This window comes from Salvelinus fontinalis, chromosome 37, assembly GCF_029448725.1.
Source record: "Salvelinus fontinalis isolate EN_2023a chromosome 37, ASM2944872v1, whole genome shotgun sequence".
NCBI lineage: Eukaryota > Metazoa > Chordata > Actinopteri > Salmoniformes > Salmonidae > Salvelinus > Salvelinus fontinalis.
Window position 1 is genome coordinate 6,337,627 of NC_074701.1, and position 14,499 is coordinate 6,352,125.

A 14,499-nucleotide genomic window follows, 5' to 3' on the forward strand; every position below is an offset into this window, starting at 1 on the left:
TAAATAATTTGTACACCGCAATTTGAAAACAAAATAAATTCCAACCTCCATGACATTGGGATACGATCACATATGCCTCTTTATTTATGCATGGGAATACTTGAGAACAGATTTCCTCAATTAAAATAACTTTGAGCTAATTTCCTGGTCATTTATTTCATGTCCCAAAACGAAAATTATTATTCAAGAAATTTTTATTATTTATATTTTTACCCAGAAAATTTAAGGGGTTGCAAATGAAATCACCTGCAGGAAGAATTTGGCTCACGGGCCGCCTATTGGGAAACCTGGTTTATAGGATGAGATAGATAGATAGATAGATAGATAGATAGATAGATAGATAGATAGATAGATAGATAGATAGATAGATAGATAGATAGATAGAGAGATAGCGAGAGAGAGAGAGAGAGAGAGAGAGAGAGAGAGAGAGAGAGAGAGAGAGAGAGAGAAGGGAGTACGTCTCCCTCGTGTGCTCAATGTGATTTTCCACAGAGCTGTGAGTCATTCTTCAATAACAAAGGTGTTAGACCAGAGTGGCAGTGAACGAAGACTAGCAGCAGTGGTGTTGAGGGCTCAGTACTCAGCACTAACAATGTGATATGGCGCCTCAGCACTGGTATGTAACTATACAGCACCTTACTGGAACTAAGGAGTAATGAATACTCCAAACCAACTGTAGTTTCTTGCAAGATATGGTTCTGGGTTCCCGAGATTAAACCAACTGTGACAAAATTACCTCAGTAATAGGGAATACACAGGGCTAGCCCAGTACGGTGACTGTGCTATCACCATAGCTATAAGTAAGTAGAACTGTTTATCTCCAGAGAGATCACTCCAGATTCAAGTTGAAATTTGACGTTCCTAACCTTAATCCTTAATTTACCCGATTGGAAATAATGGCTGAATTTAATTAACCCTATCACAAACCTTAATCCTTAACTTAACCAATCAGTATGAATTCCTGAACTGTTAACCAATTGGAATGAATGCTTGCACTTAACCCTAGAGTTGTTTCTGTTAATTTTTATTTAAAAAAATTACCTTTATTTCACTAGGCAAGTCAGTTAAGAACAACTTCTTATTTTACAATGAAGGGCGTACCCCGGCTAACCCCAGACGACGCTGGGCCAATTGTGCACCGCCCTATGGGACACCTAATCATGTCCGGATGTGATACAAACCTTAACTCTTAACTTAAGCCAGTCGGAATGAACGTCTTAACCGTAGTTGTTTCTGTGTGCCTAAATCGTCTGGATCTCATGCAGTTTACTAGTAGAAAATATACGTTTGTACAAGGATGTCAAAAAAGTACGTGAAACTGTGATATCTTCGCTATACCATGCTCTTACCGAGTGATTACTCAGTAGCAACCGCTATGGTCACACAATGTCACATTCCACCCTCCACTCTACTACTGCATTGATGTTTCAGTCTACAGAGGATATCTGCTGACGGAGAGATCTGTACTGCCTCTGCCTCATCACTGGAAGATCACAGGCAAAACCATGTACACCGGGATACATTCAACAGGGCCCAACATTGTGAAACGTTCAGATAGAAATATGTTATGTAGAAAAAGGAGTAGTGTCCACTGTATTTATGACATATCTGTGTGAAACTTTCCACAACGTTTGTCCGAACATGGCCCTAATCATCACCCAGGCCTCCTCTCACACTTACAGCCCATAGCCTGCATTGCTTTAGGGCTGATACGAGGCAACAGACAGACAGGCGTAGCCCCCAAAATCCATGGTCGTAGGTGTAAAATTACCAAAAGAGCTTCCCCAGGCTCAGCACACTTCGACGAGAGGTGCCTTCAACCCACCGACTACAACCCCAACCCCCACCTCTTTAAAGGAAAGAGCCTCTGCATAAGCAATAATAAAGATTGCCGATGATGCACTGGGGGGGGGGGATCTGGAGAAGGCCAGATTGAATCCCCCAGGGACATATTTTCCTGTTACGCATGCACAGGCCTTGCTGGTAAATAACAATAGAGTGTGTGTAATTGATGGATGGAGACTCCACTCTCATCTCCACTCTCAGCCTCAAGCTTTAACTTCCTATTTTCTGGACTACCGAGAACCTTAAAAGGTTCTTCAGCTGTCCTTCAGATAACCCTTTTGCTGGGTCTCCACTTTTTGTCCTGGACTATTCCATCTAAAATGCACATAACAGTAGTCGTGTTTTGAAAATGGATTGGGAATATGATTACTCCAAAAAGTTCTAATAGCGTATTTTCACACCACTATTTGTTTTCTGTTAAATCATTTAAGTATGCGACTGAAACAAATGCTTCCTGTGGAGCCTAGCAGAAAAACAGGACCCCTATGGCGTGTCTGGGACACTCCACTGATAAGATATAGAAGATATATACAGAATATACAAGCCAGATGCATTGAGTATCACACACCATTCTATTTACACACTCACACACACACACACACACACACACACACACACACACACACACACACACACACACACACACACACACACACACACACACACACACACACACACACACACACACACACACACACACACACACACACACACACACACACACACACACACCATCTCCACACCAAACCATGCACCTCCCACACACACACGTGTGTCTGGCTCTGGGTCTCCCATCCAACAAACCCCTCTGGGATGAGCAGTTCTGGAGTGGCATGGCCTACAATGAATAACAAATTCTAAATATCCCCACTGTGGGCAAAGTGTGTATGTGTTAGTGCCTGTGTGCGTGCAAGCTTGCATGTGTGTACATGTGTGTTTTGGTGAGGGCGTGCGGTACTCTTTATCACACAGACATAATAAGCCATCCTATAACCTCCCTCTTATGAATATGTATGATTTGATTCACAAGCCCTACCCCCGTCCAACTGCCAGCCCCTGCACCAGTGTCCCAGACAAAGCACTTCAAACATGGGCACAAATTGGGGGAACGTATCTCCCTCTACCAGCCCCCCAGCCCTGAATAACTAATCCCTGGGGACCTAACACAGAATAATCACTGTTTCTAAATGGCTGGCTGTCATAGAGCAGAGGGCTGTTGTTGTTGGGATGTTCTAACTAACACAGTTACCTGTCATGTATGAACGGAGAAGGGCTTTCAATTCACCCACCCAGCTCTTGGTACATACTGTGTGTGTAGAGACGCGTGTATGTACTTTTGTGTACGTGTCAAGTGTGTAATATAGAGTGTTTATTTTTATACAAGATTACTGTGTATCTAAGACTATTTGCCCCCTCTTATCATTTCCTAAACAATAAAAACCCTTGTGCCATAAATTACTTAAAATGATCAAAAGAATGGTTACCTCCCTCTGAAAGACAGTCAATTTGAATCCATTACAGGATCCAAAATCAGGCCCAAATCTAGACTCTGTCTTCTCTGTTTAGCATCATGTGTCACATTTCCTATGATAATCAAATGAGGGGTTCAGCTTTAGCACAGAGCAAATGGCAAAGAAGGGATGTTTGTCACATACAATGAGTATTTCGAAGGTTTGTTATACACAGCCTGGATGTCCCCTCTATTTCCTTCTCTAAACTAATTCCATCTCAATGGGGATGCAGGCTTCAGAGCTCTGTGTATTGATTTTAGGCCGGCAACACTGGTGCTCGCTGTGTCTAACTCACGACCTGCGTCCCAAATGGGACCATATGGGCACTGGTCAAAAGTAGTGCACTATGTAGGGAATAGGGATCCATTTGGGATGCGTCCATTCTGCTTTACCTCTGTAAGTGCTGATCCTTTGCTACAGCTGTATTAAAAGTGAGGATGTTCTGCTACTCTTTCAGGGAGGAGAGAGAGAGCGCGAGAGAGAGACACGGAGACACGGAGACAGAGAGAAGACAGAGAGACCGAGGGATAGAGAGAGGGAGGAGAGAGAAGCACGCTTCAAAGAGGAGGCACTACTGCAGTGTCTGCAGTACTCTGCAAAATCTGGGTGAGTCACAAAAAATATAAAAGTGACTGTGATGGTGATAAATTAGGGGATTCTGTGTATCGTTGTTTGCGTGGCATGAGGTAGAAATGCTCTTGATGATTATCTGTGCTTACAGGCGAGCTGGAGTCAGCATAGGATTAGACACAGAGACTGTACAAGTACACACACACACACACACACACACACACACACACACACACACACACACACACACACACACACACACACACACACAGTAATGAGTCAAACACAACTGAAGCAAACACTGAAGATGTGATGGCGTAAAGAGCACATGTAACTCAAGGTAAGTAGGTCTGTCTCCTCGGGTGTACTTCGCAGACCCTGTAAATTGCCAAGTGCACCTAGAGTATTATTAGCTTAATAGGGAAATCCACCCACAGGCACAATCTCTCTGAGAGTAGTCATTGTTTAGTTCAGTTTTCCATGTGTCACACATTCAGCTTAGACGCCAAAGCTCAGTGGGTCTCAGATAGGCCATATCATGTGATCTGTCTCTGCCTGCCTGTCTGTCTGTCTGCCACTGACACACACACGCTAGCGCGCGCACACACACACACACACACACTCAGTCACCATCTACATTTAGATACAAGCAGGCACACGCACGCACGCATGTACAGACACAGACACAGACATTTCACACTCAATCCATATTATGGTAGGACATGGACTGATTTCAGTAAGAAAAACCTCACTATGAATGAGGCCACGGCAGACAATAATGGAGTGTACCTTTTAGTCGGTTACCATGGTTATGGCTGCAGACTGAGTATGTGTGCAGTGTCTGACTGGGGCGGCTGTGCACCGTGTGGATCCCTACACTAGTGCTCCACTTTCCCTCTCTACACAAATGTACATTACCTTACCTCAAACTCACCACTGAAACTGGCCATCAAGCCATATTCGTATGTTTACATGTAGTAAAATACTGCCAAAAACGCAGTCAGTTCCAAATATCAACGTAATATTTCAGCATAAGGAACTGTATGTTTGCATGTGTGTCTTTATCAGCGGAGAGGTACACTGCAGATAACTCCTTGATAGCGAAAAAGGGATCTTCTATCCTGTGTGAATTGGTTATGCTTTAGTATGCTCCCTCAAAGAACAATCCTTACAAAAACGTGCTCGCTGATCACTAGTACTGGTCTGCAGCTTACATCAGCAATACATCGACAACGTAACACTAAAACCAGGACAGATCCACAAAAACACACACTGCACATCAGACTGCGGGCAATCAAAACAAATCTCACAGACACACACACGAGTCAGTTACCTTTTTCCTTGACCATGACCATTGAGGTTAAACTGACCAGAAAATGAGGGTTGATATGTATAAAATATGTCCAGGGAGGTGGTGTATCCTTAGAGTGAAAAATGAGCTATGCGAGCTAGAGAGAGGTGAGAGATGCAGGAGAAAAGCTCTTCTCCCGAAACCAATACGGCAGCATGGGGTATGCCTCCTGCCAGGCTATTTTCTTCCACTCCCTCTCCTCTCCACCTCCCCTCCCCCTCACACTCCATTTTCCCCACCTCCCCTTGGTCATCCCCTCTGCTGTCAGCCCTCACCTCATTGCAGTGTCTAGGAGATGGCAGCTGCTACCGTGTTACAAACATACTCTAGACCCCCGAAACATCCCCCTATATGTTAAATTATACACACACACACATGCACACAGAGCTGTTATGCACATACAGAAACCCCACGTGTACACAAATACACACACACACACTCTATTGTGTCTGTTTTCAAGTCCCAGTACCTCTATCATGCTGCCATACTGTCTCTCGAATAATCTCTTGGCCTGTCTCTATTTATCTCTCTTGTTGTGTTCTAAGCTTTACATAGACAACAATAGTAAAACCACAGCTATTGATTCCAGTCTCAAACTAGACAACATAGGACGAAGGACTCCTGGGGGAGACATGAGTCTTGTTTGGTTGTCAGCCTATGAAAGACAGCCAACACCCTAACCAGTTGACAAAACACACAATTCCCCATGCAGTTGTGCTTTACTTCTAGCCAGACACCCATGTTCAGATGTAAGATGTTAATTTGATCACTCTTTTGTTGCTGAAAATGTTCTTGTAGGGTATTTGAGTTTTTAAAAGGCTTCTAAAGTTCGTCATTTCCACTTTGTAATTTCAGACTTTATTTGCCCTAACGAAAAATGTATCAACCCCTACAAAAATGTCCATGAATTGTAATCCACAAAAAATGCACAGTTCCTGTAGTTGCCGGATTATTTTGCTGCTGTAGAAAACTGTCTGAAATTAAGTTCCTACATCTGTATTACTACTAGGGAACACAAAAGGACTGATGTCAGCTGTTTGTCTGAAGGGGGACAGAGACCGGCAGCGAGGAGTAATACACAAGAGGTTATAGTCAATGAATAGTATATTGTACATAAACATGATGCATGGAAAAGAATGATTAAAGTTTCTGAGCAGTGAGTACATATATGTTCACATATACAGTAAATCCCTCTTACATAACCACTAAACAATGTAACAAAGAAATATCGAGCTCTGGGAATAGGAGTGCTGATCTACACTGTAACGGAAAACTATCATTAATATGGTAATTTGGGGCATTATCAACAGTAAAATAGTCTAAAACATTTTACTTCAGCCTATTGTAAATTATGATGCATTTTGGGAAAATGTTGTGAGCGGGGGGGGGGGGGGGGGGGGGGATTACTGTATTTCAAACGGTACTGTAATTTAATCGCACAGAATACAGTACCGTACAGTATCTCTGGAGTGCCAAAAACCTTTTGACCACTAGTGGGTGGATGGTTTCTGGCTCATTAAGATATTTTGAGGCGTGCCTTGTAAGAGGCTATATTATTTGTTGCACCCGTGAGTAAGAATGCTGTACCAATTTAACTCGTATGTGGTTATAGTGCTCCATCGCTTTAAAATGAATAGGGGACAGATTGTATGCTGCAAAAAGTCTGAAACGTTTAATGGTTGAGCAGTTTGCCATGTCTTTTCAGGCTGTTTTGCCCTGTATTTACTACCAGTTTGGAAGCCTTTGTTAAGGCCTCTAGGAGTTCTACCAAATACGAATTAATATGCTGTAATGTGTGAACAATTTACCTTTACCTACTGTGAAATACAGACCCCTCCCTTCAATGAATGTCATCCATAAATTTCATCCATAAATCATCCATTTCATCCATAAATGTATTCATTCTGATTTACAGTATAATACAGCCAATTTAATGGTATGGTACTGTGTTTCATTACACAGTACTTGCCTTGATACCGTATTTATATTACAATAGGTGTAATGTAATATGAAATACAGAAATTCACTTGCCACCTAAGCTGCCTGTAAATTACTGTCAAATTCACGGTAGCCCCTTTACAGTGTGTACATGTCCATATAACCTTATTCATTGGAATCTAAAAGTCAAAACTGATCCTGAATCAGCACTCGTACTTTGAGACGCTTGATCGATACAGCCCTTCCAGCCGCAGGTTAATTAAGGTTTAGTGTCATGAATCTTGCCCTGGAGGCAGAACTGTGCATTTCCACTAGTTGGGCCAGCTGCAAAGTCAAAATTGTCTATATTGTGACAATTCCTGAAAACAAAAAAGCACTTTTTGATCTTCGATTCATGATGAAAAACACTAACCTGAGTCCTGTCCAGATTATGTATTTGTACCCAATCCCAATTTTGTGACCCAATCACAGATTTTGTTTTCACCTTGTCCTCGGACGTCACACCACCAACAGGAAGTTGATTCGTGGTTCTCAGATTTACACCGAAGCCTCACGGATTGATACATCTCAGAGATGCCGACGGGTTGAGTCGGCAAGACCGCGAGGCGAAATAATCGTTCACCATGAAACAAGAGTTAGACGTTACTTTGAAGAGCAGTGGGGATGAAGGAGAGGATCTGGTCTAGATAGTTTTCCTATTATGATGAAATTACATTGGTCACATGCTTTGTAAACAACAGGTGTAGACTAACAGTGAAACGCTTACTCATGGGCCCTTTCCCAACAACGCGGAGTTAAAGGTAAAGATTAAAAAAAGCTAAATAAATATAGAAATAGTGACACAAGTAATAAATACACAGTGAACGACGAATAACAATAACGACTCAAAAATAACATGGCTAAATACAGGGAGTAACAGTACTGAGTCAATGTGCAGGGGTACGAGGGAATTGAGGTAGCTACAGTGGCTTGTAAAAGTATTCACCCCCCTTGGCATTTTTCCTATTTTGTTGCCTTACAACCTGGAATTAAAATAGATTTTTTTTTGGGGGGGGGGGGGCGTTTGTAATCATTTGATTTACACAACATGCCTACCATTTTAAAGATGCAAAACATTTTTTGTTGGTAGATAAACAAGAAATAAGACCCCCAAAAAATGAAAACTTGAGCATGCATAACTATTCCCCAGCCAAAGTCAATACTTTGTAGAGCCACCTTTTTCAGCAATTACAGCTGCAAGTCTTTTGGGGTATGTCTCTATAAGCTTGGCACATCGAGCCACTGGGATTTTTGCCCATTTTTCGAGGCAAAACTACTCCAGCTCCTTCAAGTTGGATGGGTTCTGCTGGTGAACAACAATCCTCAAGTCATACCACAGATTCTCAATTGGATTGAGGTCTGGGCTTTGACTAGGCCATTCCAAGACATTTCAATGTTTCCCCTTACACCACTCGAGTGTTGCTTTAGCAGTATGCTTAGGGTCATTGTCCTGCTGGAAGGCAAACTTCTGTCCTAGTCTCAAATCTCTGGAAGACTGAAACAGGTTTCCCTCAAGAATTTCCCTGTATTTAGCGCCATCCATCATTCCTTCAATTCTGACCAGTTTCCCAGTCCCTGCTGATGAAAAACATCCTCACAACATGATGGTGCCACCCCCGTGCTTCACTATGGGGATAGTGTTCTCGGGGTGAAGAGGGGTGTTGGGTTTGTGCCAGACATAGCGTTTTTCTTTATGGCCAAAAAGCTACATTTTAGTCTCATCTGACCAGGGTAGCTTCTTCCATGTGTTTGGGGAGTCTCCCACATGCCTGTTGGTGAACACCAAATGTGTTTGCAAATTGTTTTCTTGAAGCTTGGCTTTTTTCTGGCCACTCTTCCGTAAAGGCCAGCTCTGTGGAGTGTACAGCTTAAAGTGGTCCTATGGACAGATACTCCAATCTCCGCTGTGGAGGTTTGCAGCTCCTTCAGGGTTATCCTTAGTCTCTTTGTTGCCTCTCTGATTAATGCCCTCCTTGCCTGGTCTGTGAGTTTTGGTGGTCGGCCCTCTCTTGGCAGGTTTGTTGTGGTGCCATGGATTTAATGTTGCTCCGTGGGATGTTCAAAGTTTCAGATATTTTTTTATAACTCAACCCTGATCTGTACTTCTCCAAAACTTTGTCCCTGGCCTATTTGCCGAGCTCCTTGGTCTTCATGGTGCTGCTTGCTTGGTGGTGCCCCTTGCATAGTGGTGTTGCAGACTCTGGGGCCTTTCAGAACAGGTGTATATATACTGAGATCATGTGACATTTAAATAAAATCCACCTGTGTGCAATCTAACTAATTATGTGACTTCTGAAGGTAATTGGCTGCACAATATATTTTTTAGCGGCTTCATGGCAAAGGGGGTGAATACATATGCATGAACGCACCACTTTTCCATCTTTTTTATTTTTTTATTTTTTGAAACAAGTTTTCTTTTTCATTTCACTTCAACAATTTGGACTATTTTGTGTATGTCCATTACATGAAATTCAAATGTAAGGTTGTAATGCAACAAAGTACGAAAAACACTAAGGGGGATGAATAATTTGTAAGGCACTGTATGTAGATATACAGTATTTAGGGGTAAAGTGACTAAGCAAATGGACAGATAATAGTCGGTGGCAGCAGCGTATAATAGTCGGTGGCAGCAGGTGAGCGTGAAAGGGTGTGAGTGTGTGTGTGGCGTTAGTATGCATGTGTGCGCGCATGTTCTGTGTGTGGGCATATGTAGTGTGTGTTGGGGTGTCAGTGTAAGTAGTTGTGAGTGTGTGGGTAGAGTCCAATGTGGGTGCATGGAGTCAGTGCAAGAGAGTTAGTGCAAAAACCCGGGTAAATACAGGTAATCCGGGTAGTCATTAGCTATTTAGCATTCTTGTTTAGCAGTCTAATGGCTTGGGGGTAGAAGCTATTCAGGGTCCTGTTGGTTCCAGAGTTGGTGCACCGATACCGTTACTATGGCTTGGGTGGCTGGAATCTTAGAAACATTTGGGGGTTTTTCTCTGACACCGCCTGGTATACAGATCCTGGATGGCTGGTAGCTCATTCCCAGTGATGTACTAGGCCGTACTCACCACCCTCTGTAGCGCCTTGCGGTCGGGTGCCTAGCGTTTGCTGTGCCAAGCAGTAAAGCAGCCCATCAACATTCTTTCAATTGTGCAGCTGTAGAACTTTTTGAGGATCTAAGGGCCCATGACAAATCTTTTCAGCCTCCTGAGGGGGACCAGGCATTGTTACAACTGTGTGGGTGTGTGTCGATAATGTTAATTCCTTAGTGATGTGGATAATGAGGAACTCGACCCATTCCACTACAGCCCCATCGACGTGGATGGGGACATGCTCGCCCCTCCGTTTCCTGTAATCCACAATCAGTTATTTTGTCTTGCTATAATTGCCGGAGAGGTTGTTGTCATGCTACCACACTGGCTGGTATCTGACCTCCTCCCTATAGACTGCGTGATCAGTCCTACCACCACCGTGTCATCAGCAAACTTGATGATGCTGTTGGAGTCATGGGCAGCCACGCAGTTGTGGGTGAACAGGGGGTATGGGAAGGAACTAAGCACATACCGCAGAGGGGCCCCCGTGTTGATGGTCAGCGTGGCGGATGTGTTTTTGCCAACCCTAACCACCTGGGGGCGGGCTGTCAGGAAGTACAGGCTCCAGTTGCAGAGGGAGGTATTCAGTCCCAGGGTCCTGAGCTTGGAGGGGACTATAGCATTGAATGCTGAGCTGTAGTCAATGAACAGCATTATTTTATAGGTATTACTTTTATCCAGGTGGGTGAGGGCAGTGTGAAGTGCAATAGAGATTGCGTCATCTGTGGATCTGTTGGGGCAGTATGGGAATTGGAGTGGGTCCAGGGAGTCTGGGATGATGGTGTTAATGTGAGCCATGACCAGCTTTTCAAAGCACTTCATGGCTATAGATGTGAGTGCTAAGGGGCGATAGTCATTTAGGCAGGTTACCTTGTTGTTCTTGGGCACAGGAACTATGGTGGTCTGCTTGAAACAAGTTTGTATTTCAGACTGGGTCAGGGATAGGTTGAAAATGTCAGTGAAGACACTTGCCAGCTGGCCAGCACATCCTCTGAGTATGCATCCTTGTAATGAGCGTTTGGATTAGTGGCAGCTCTGTTTCTCAAAGCAGACGTTGCCTTTACTCCATGGCTTCTAGTTGGGATATGTACGTACGGTCACCGTGGGGACAAAGTCATCAATGCACTTAATGAAGCCGGTGACTGATTTGGTTTACTCCTTAATGTTATCAGATGAATCCCAGAACATGTTCAAGTCTGTGCTAGCGAAACAGTCCTGTACTTTAACATCTGCTTCATCGGACTACTTCCATATTGAGCGTGTCACTGGTACTTCCTGTTAGAGTTTTTGCTTGTAAACAGAAAGCGGGAGGATAGATGTCACGTTCCTGACCTATTTCTGTTAGTTTGTTGTATGTGTTAGTTGGTCAGGACGTGAGTTTGGGTGGGCATTCTATGTTGTCTGTTTCTATGTTGGTTTATGGGTTGCCTGGTATGGCTCTTAATTAGTGTTTGGTGTTTGGCGTTCCTCTAATTAAGAGTAGGTTGTTTCACAGTGTTCGTTGTGGGTGGTTGTCTCCTGTGTCAGTGTTTGTCGCACCATACGGGACTGTTCGGTTTGTTTGTTCATCGTTATTTATGTGTAGGCTATTTTCCCTGTTCGTGCGTTCTTCGTGTTTATGTAAGTTCGTCGTCCAGTTCTGTCTACTCCGTTTGTTATTTTGTTAATCATCCAAGTGTATTTCGTTTCGTGTTTTTTCCGTCTTGTTTATTAAAATATCATGTCTTCACAATCCGCTGCATTTTGGTTCAATCCCTGCTCCTCCTCTTCGGATGAAGAGGAGGAGGACAACCGTTACAATAGAGTTATGGTCTGTTTTGCTGAAGAGAGTGCGAGAGAGAGTCTTGTATGCGTTTCCACGTGAGGAATGAAGGTCATCTAGAGTTTTGCTGCCTCTAGTTGCACAGGTGACATCCTGGTAAAAATGAGGTAAAACGGATTTCAGTTTCCCTGCATTGAAGCCACAAAAAAACACTTCCTCTGAATGTGCATTTTCTTGTTTGTTTTGGGCCCTATACAGTTCATTGAGTGCGGTCTTAGTGTCAGCTGTGAAGTGACATCCGGTTTGGGGCGAGCGGTCGCATTTGCATTCGCTCTGCATTCGCTCTGCAGGTAGTATAACTTTTATAACTTTTCATTACATTTCATTATAGTACAACGATTTAATTTGTCCAACCTTAGCAATTTCTTCTTAACTAGCTACATAGCCGTCTGTGTATCAAAGATAACTGCGTAATTATCGTATTTCGTCGTCTCGTTGTCCACTGCTATCTGCCCAGCAGCTAGCAAACGTCCACCGTCTACCGAATAGTAGCATAACTTTTCATTACATTTCATTATAGTACAACGGTCTGATTTTCATTTTTCATTACAGTACAACGGTTTGATTTGTTTGATCTTAGCTAGCTACATAGCCGTCTTTTTATCAAACATAATTGCGTCGTTATTGAGGTTCGCTAGCGAGCTATTTTCGTTCGAAATTAACGCAACGTAGCCATCACTGCTAGCTAGCCAGCTTGCCACCGAAGAGCATTGTAGAAACGATTACAATACAACGGAACGACTTGTTTTGTGTAGTGTTAGCTAGCTACATAGTTTTCTTTGCTAGCTTTGTATCTAAGATAATTGTGTAACTTTGAGTAATTATCGGTTAGCTAGCCAGCTAGTTTCGCCTGCCGCGCTGCTGTCCTCCTACCTAGCCAACACTGCTAGCTAACACTGCTAGCTAGCCAACTTCTACCGAATAGCAGCACTGTAGAAACTTACATTACAACGGAACGACTTGATTAGCGTAGTGTTAGCTAGTTGTCTTTGCTGTCCTTGTATCCATGATAATTGTGTAGTTTAGAGAAATTTAGAGAAACTGTCGAGGTCACCTAGCCAGCTTCACTTTCAACAACGCAGCTACTGCTAGCCAGGCTACTTCACCAGCCAGCAGTACTATATCATTTTAGTCAATAAGATTTGTAATTTTATTGATTTTTTGCTACGTAAGCTTAACTTTCTGAACATTCGAGACGTGTAGCCCACTTGTCATTCTAATCTCCTTTGCTTTAGCGTAGCCTCTTCTGTAGCCTGTCAAATATGTGTCTGTCTATCCCTGTTCTCTCCTCTCTGCACAGACCATACAAACGCCTCACACCGCGTGGCCGCGCCCACCCTAACCTGGTGGTCCCAGCCCGCACGACCCACGTGGAGTTCCAGGTCTCCGGTAGCCTCTGGAACTGCCGATCCGCGGCCAACAAGGCAGAGCTCATCTCAGCCTATGCCTCCCTCCAGTCCCTCGACTTCTTGGCACTGACGGAAACATGGCTCACCACAGATAACACTGCTACTCCTACTGCTCTCTCTTCGTCTGCCCACGTGTTCTCGCACACCCCGAGAGCTTCTGGTCAGCGGGGTGGTGGCACCGGGATCCTCATCTCTCCCAAGTGGTCATTCTCTCTTTCTCCCCTTACCCATCTGTCTATCGCCTCCTTTGAATTCCATGCTGTCACAGTTACCAGCCCTTTCAAGCTTAACATCCTTATCATTTATCGCCCTCCAGGTTCCCTTGGAGAGTTCATCAATGAGCTTGATGCCTTGATAAGCTCCTTTCCTGAGGACGGCTCACCTCTCACAGTTCTGGGTGACTTTAACCTCCCCATGTCTACCTTTGACTCATTCCTCTCTGCCTCCTTCTTTCCACTCCTCTCCTCTTTTGACCTCACCCTCTCACCTTCCCCCCCTACTCACAAGGCAGGCAATACGCTTGACCTCATCTTTACTAGATGCTGTTCTTCCACTAACCTCATTGCAACTCCCCTCCAAGTCTCCGACCACTACCTTGTATCCTTTTCCCTCTCGCTCTCGTCCAACACTTCCCACACTGCCCCTACTCGGATGGTATCGCGCCGTCCCAACCTTCGCTCTCTCTCCCCCGCTACTCTCTCCTCTTCCATCCTATCATCTCTTCCCTCTGCCCAAACCTTCTCCAACCTATCTCCTGATTCTGCCTCCTCAACCCTCCTCTCCTCCCTTTCTGCATCCTTTGACTCTCTATGTCCCCTATCCTCCAGGCCGGCTCGGTCCTCCCCTCCCGCTCCGTGGCTCGACGACTCATTGCGAGCTCACAGAACAGGGCTCCGGGCAGCCGAGCGGAAATGGAGGAAAACTCGCCTCCCTGCGG

The 14,499-nt window shown here is 44.1% G+C and overlaps 1 protein-coding gene and 1 long non-coding RNA gene across 16 annotated transcripts in view; one reads left to right on the forward strand and one right to left on the reverse strand.

The window, feature by feature from the left end:
• The window catches only part of LOC129836016 (actin-binding LIM protein 1-like), a 137,714-nt gene that overhangs the window by 76,975 nt on the left and 46,240 nt on the right, over positions 1 to 14,499 (reverse strand). Inside the window, exon 1 of one of the 15 annotated variants that reach the window (XM_055901736.1) lies at positions 5,260 to 5,479. The exons of the other annotated variants lie outside the window; for them this stretch is intronic. Coding sequence (XP_055757711.1) covers positions 5,260 to 5,281 — 22 coding nt within the window. The 5' untranslated portion in view covers positions 5,282 to 5,479. Of the gene's footprint in view, positions 1 to 5,259; positions 5,480 to 14,499 lie in introns of those variants that run through there. 15 annotated transcript variants of the gene reach the window in all.
• The window catches only part of LOC129836018 (uncharacterized), a 60,378-nt gene continuing 49,394 nt past the window's right edge, over positions 3,516 to 14,499 (forward strand). The window contains exon 1 of the long non-coding RNA XR_008756594.1: positions 3,516 to 3,962. This is a non-coding gene — a long non-coding RNA (uncharacterized LOC129836018). The remainder of the gene's footprint in view (positions 3,963 to 14,499) is intronic.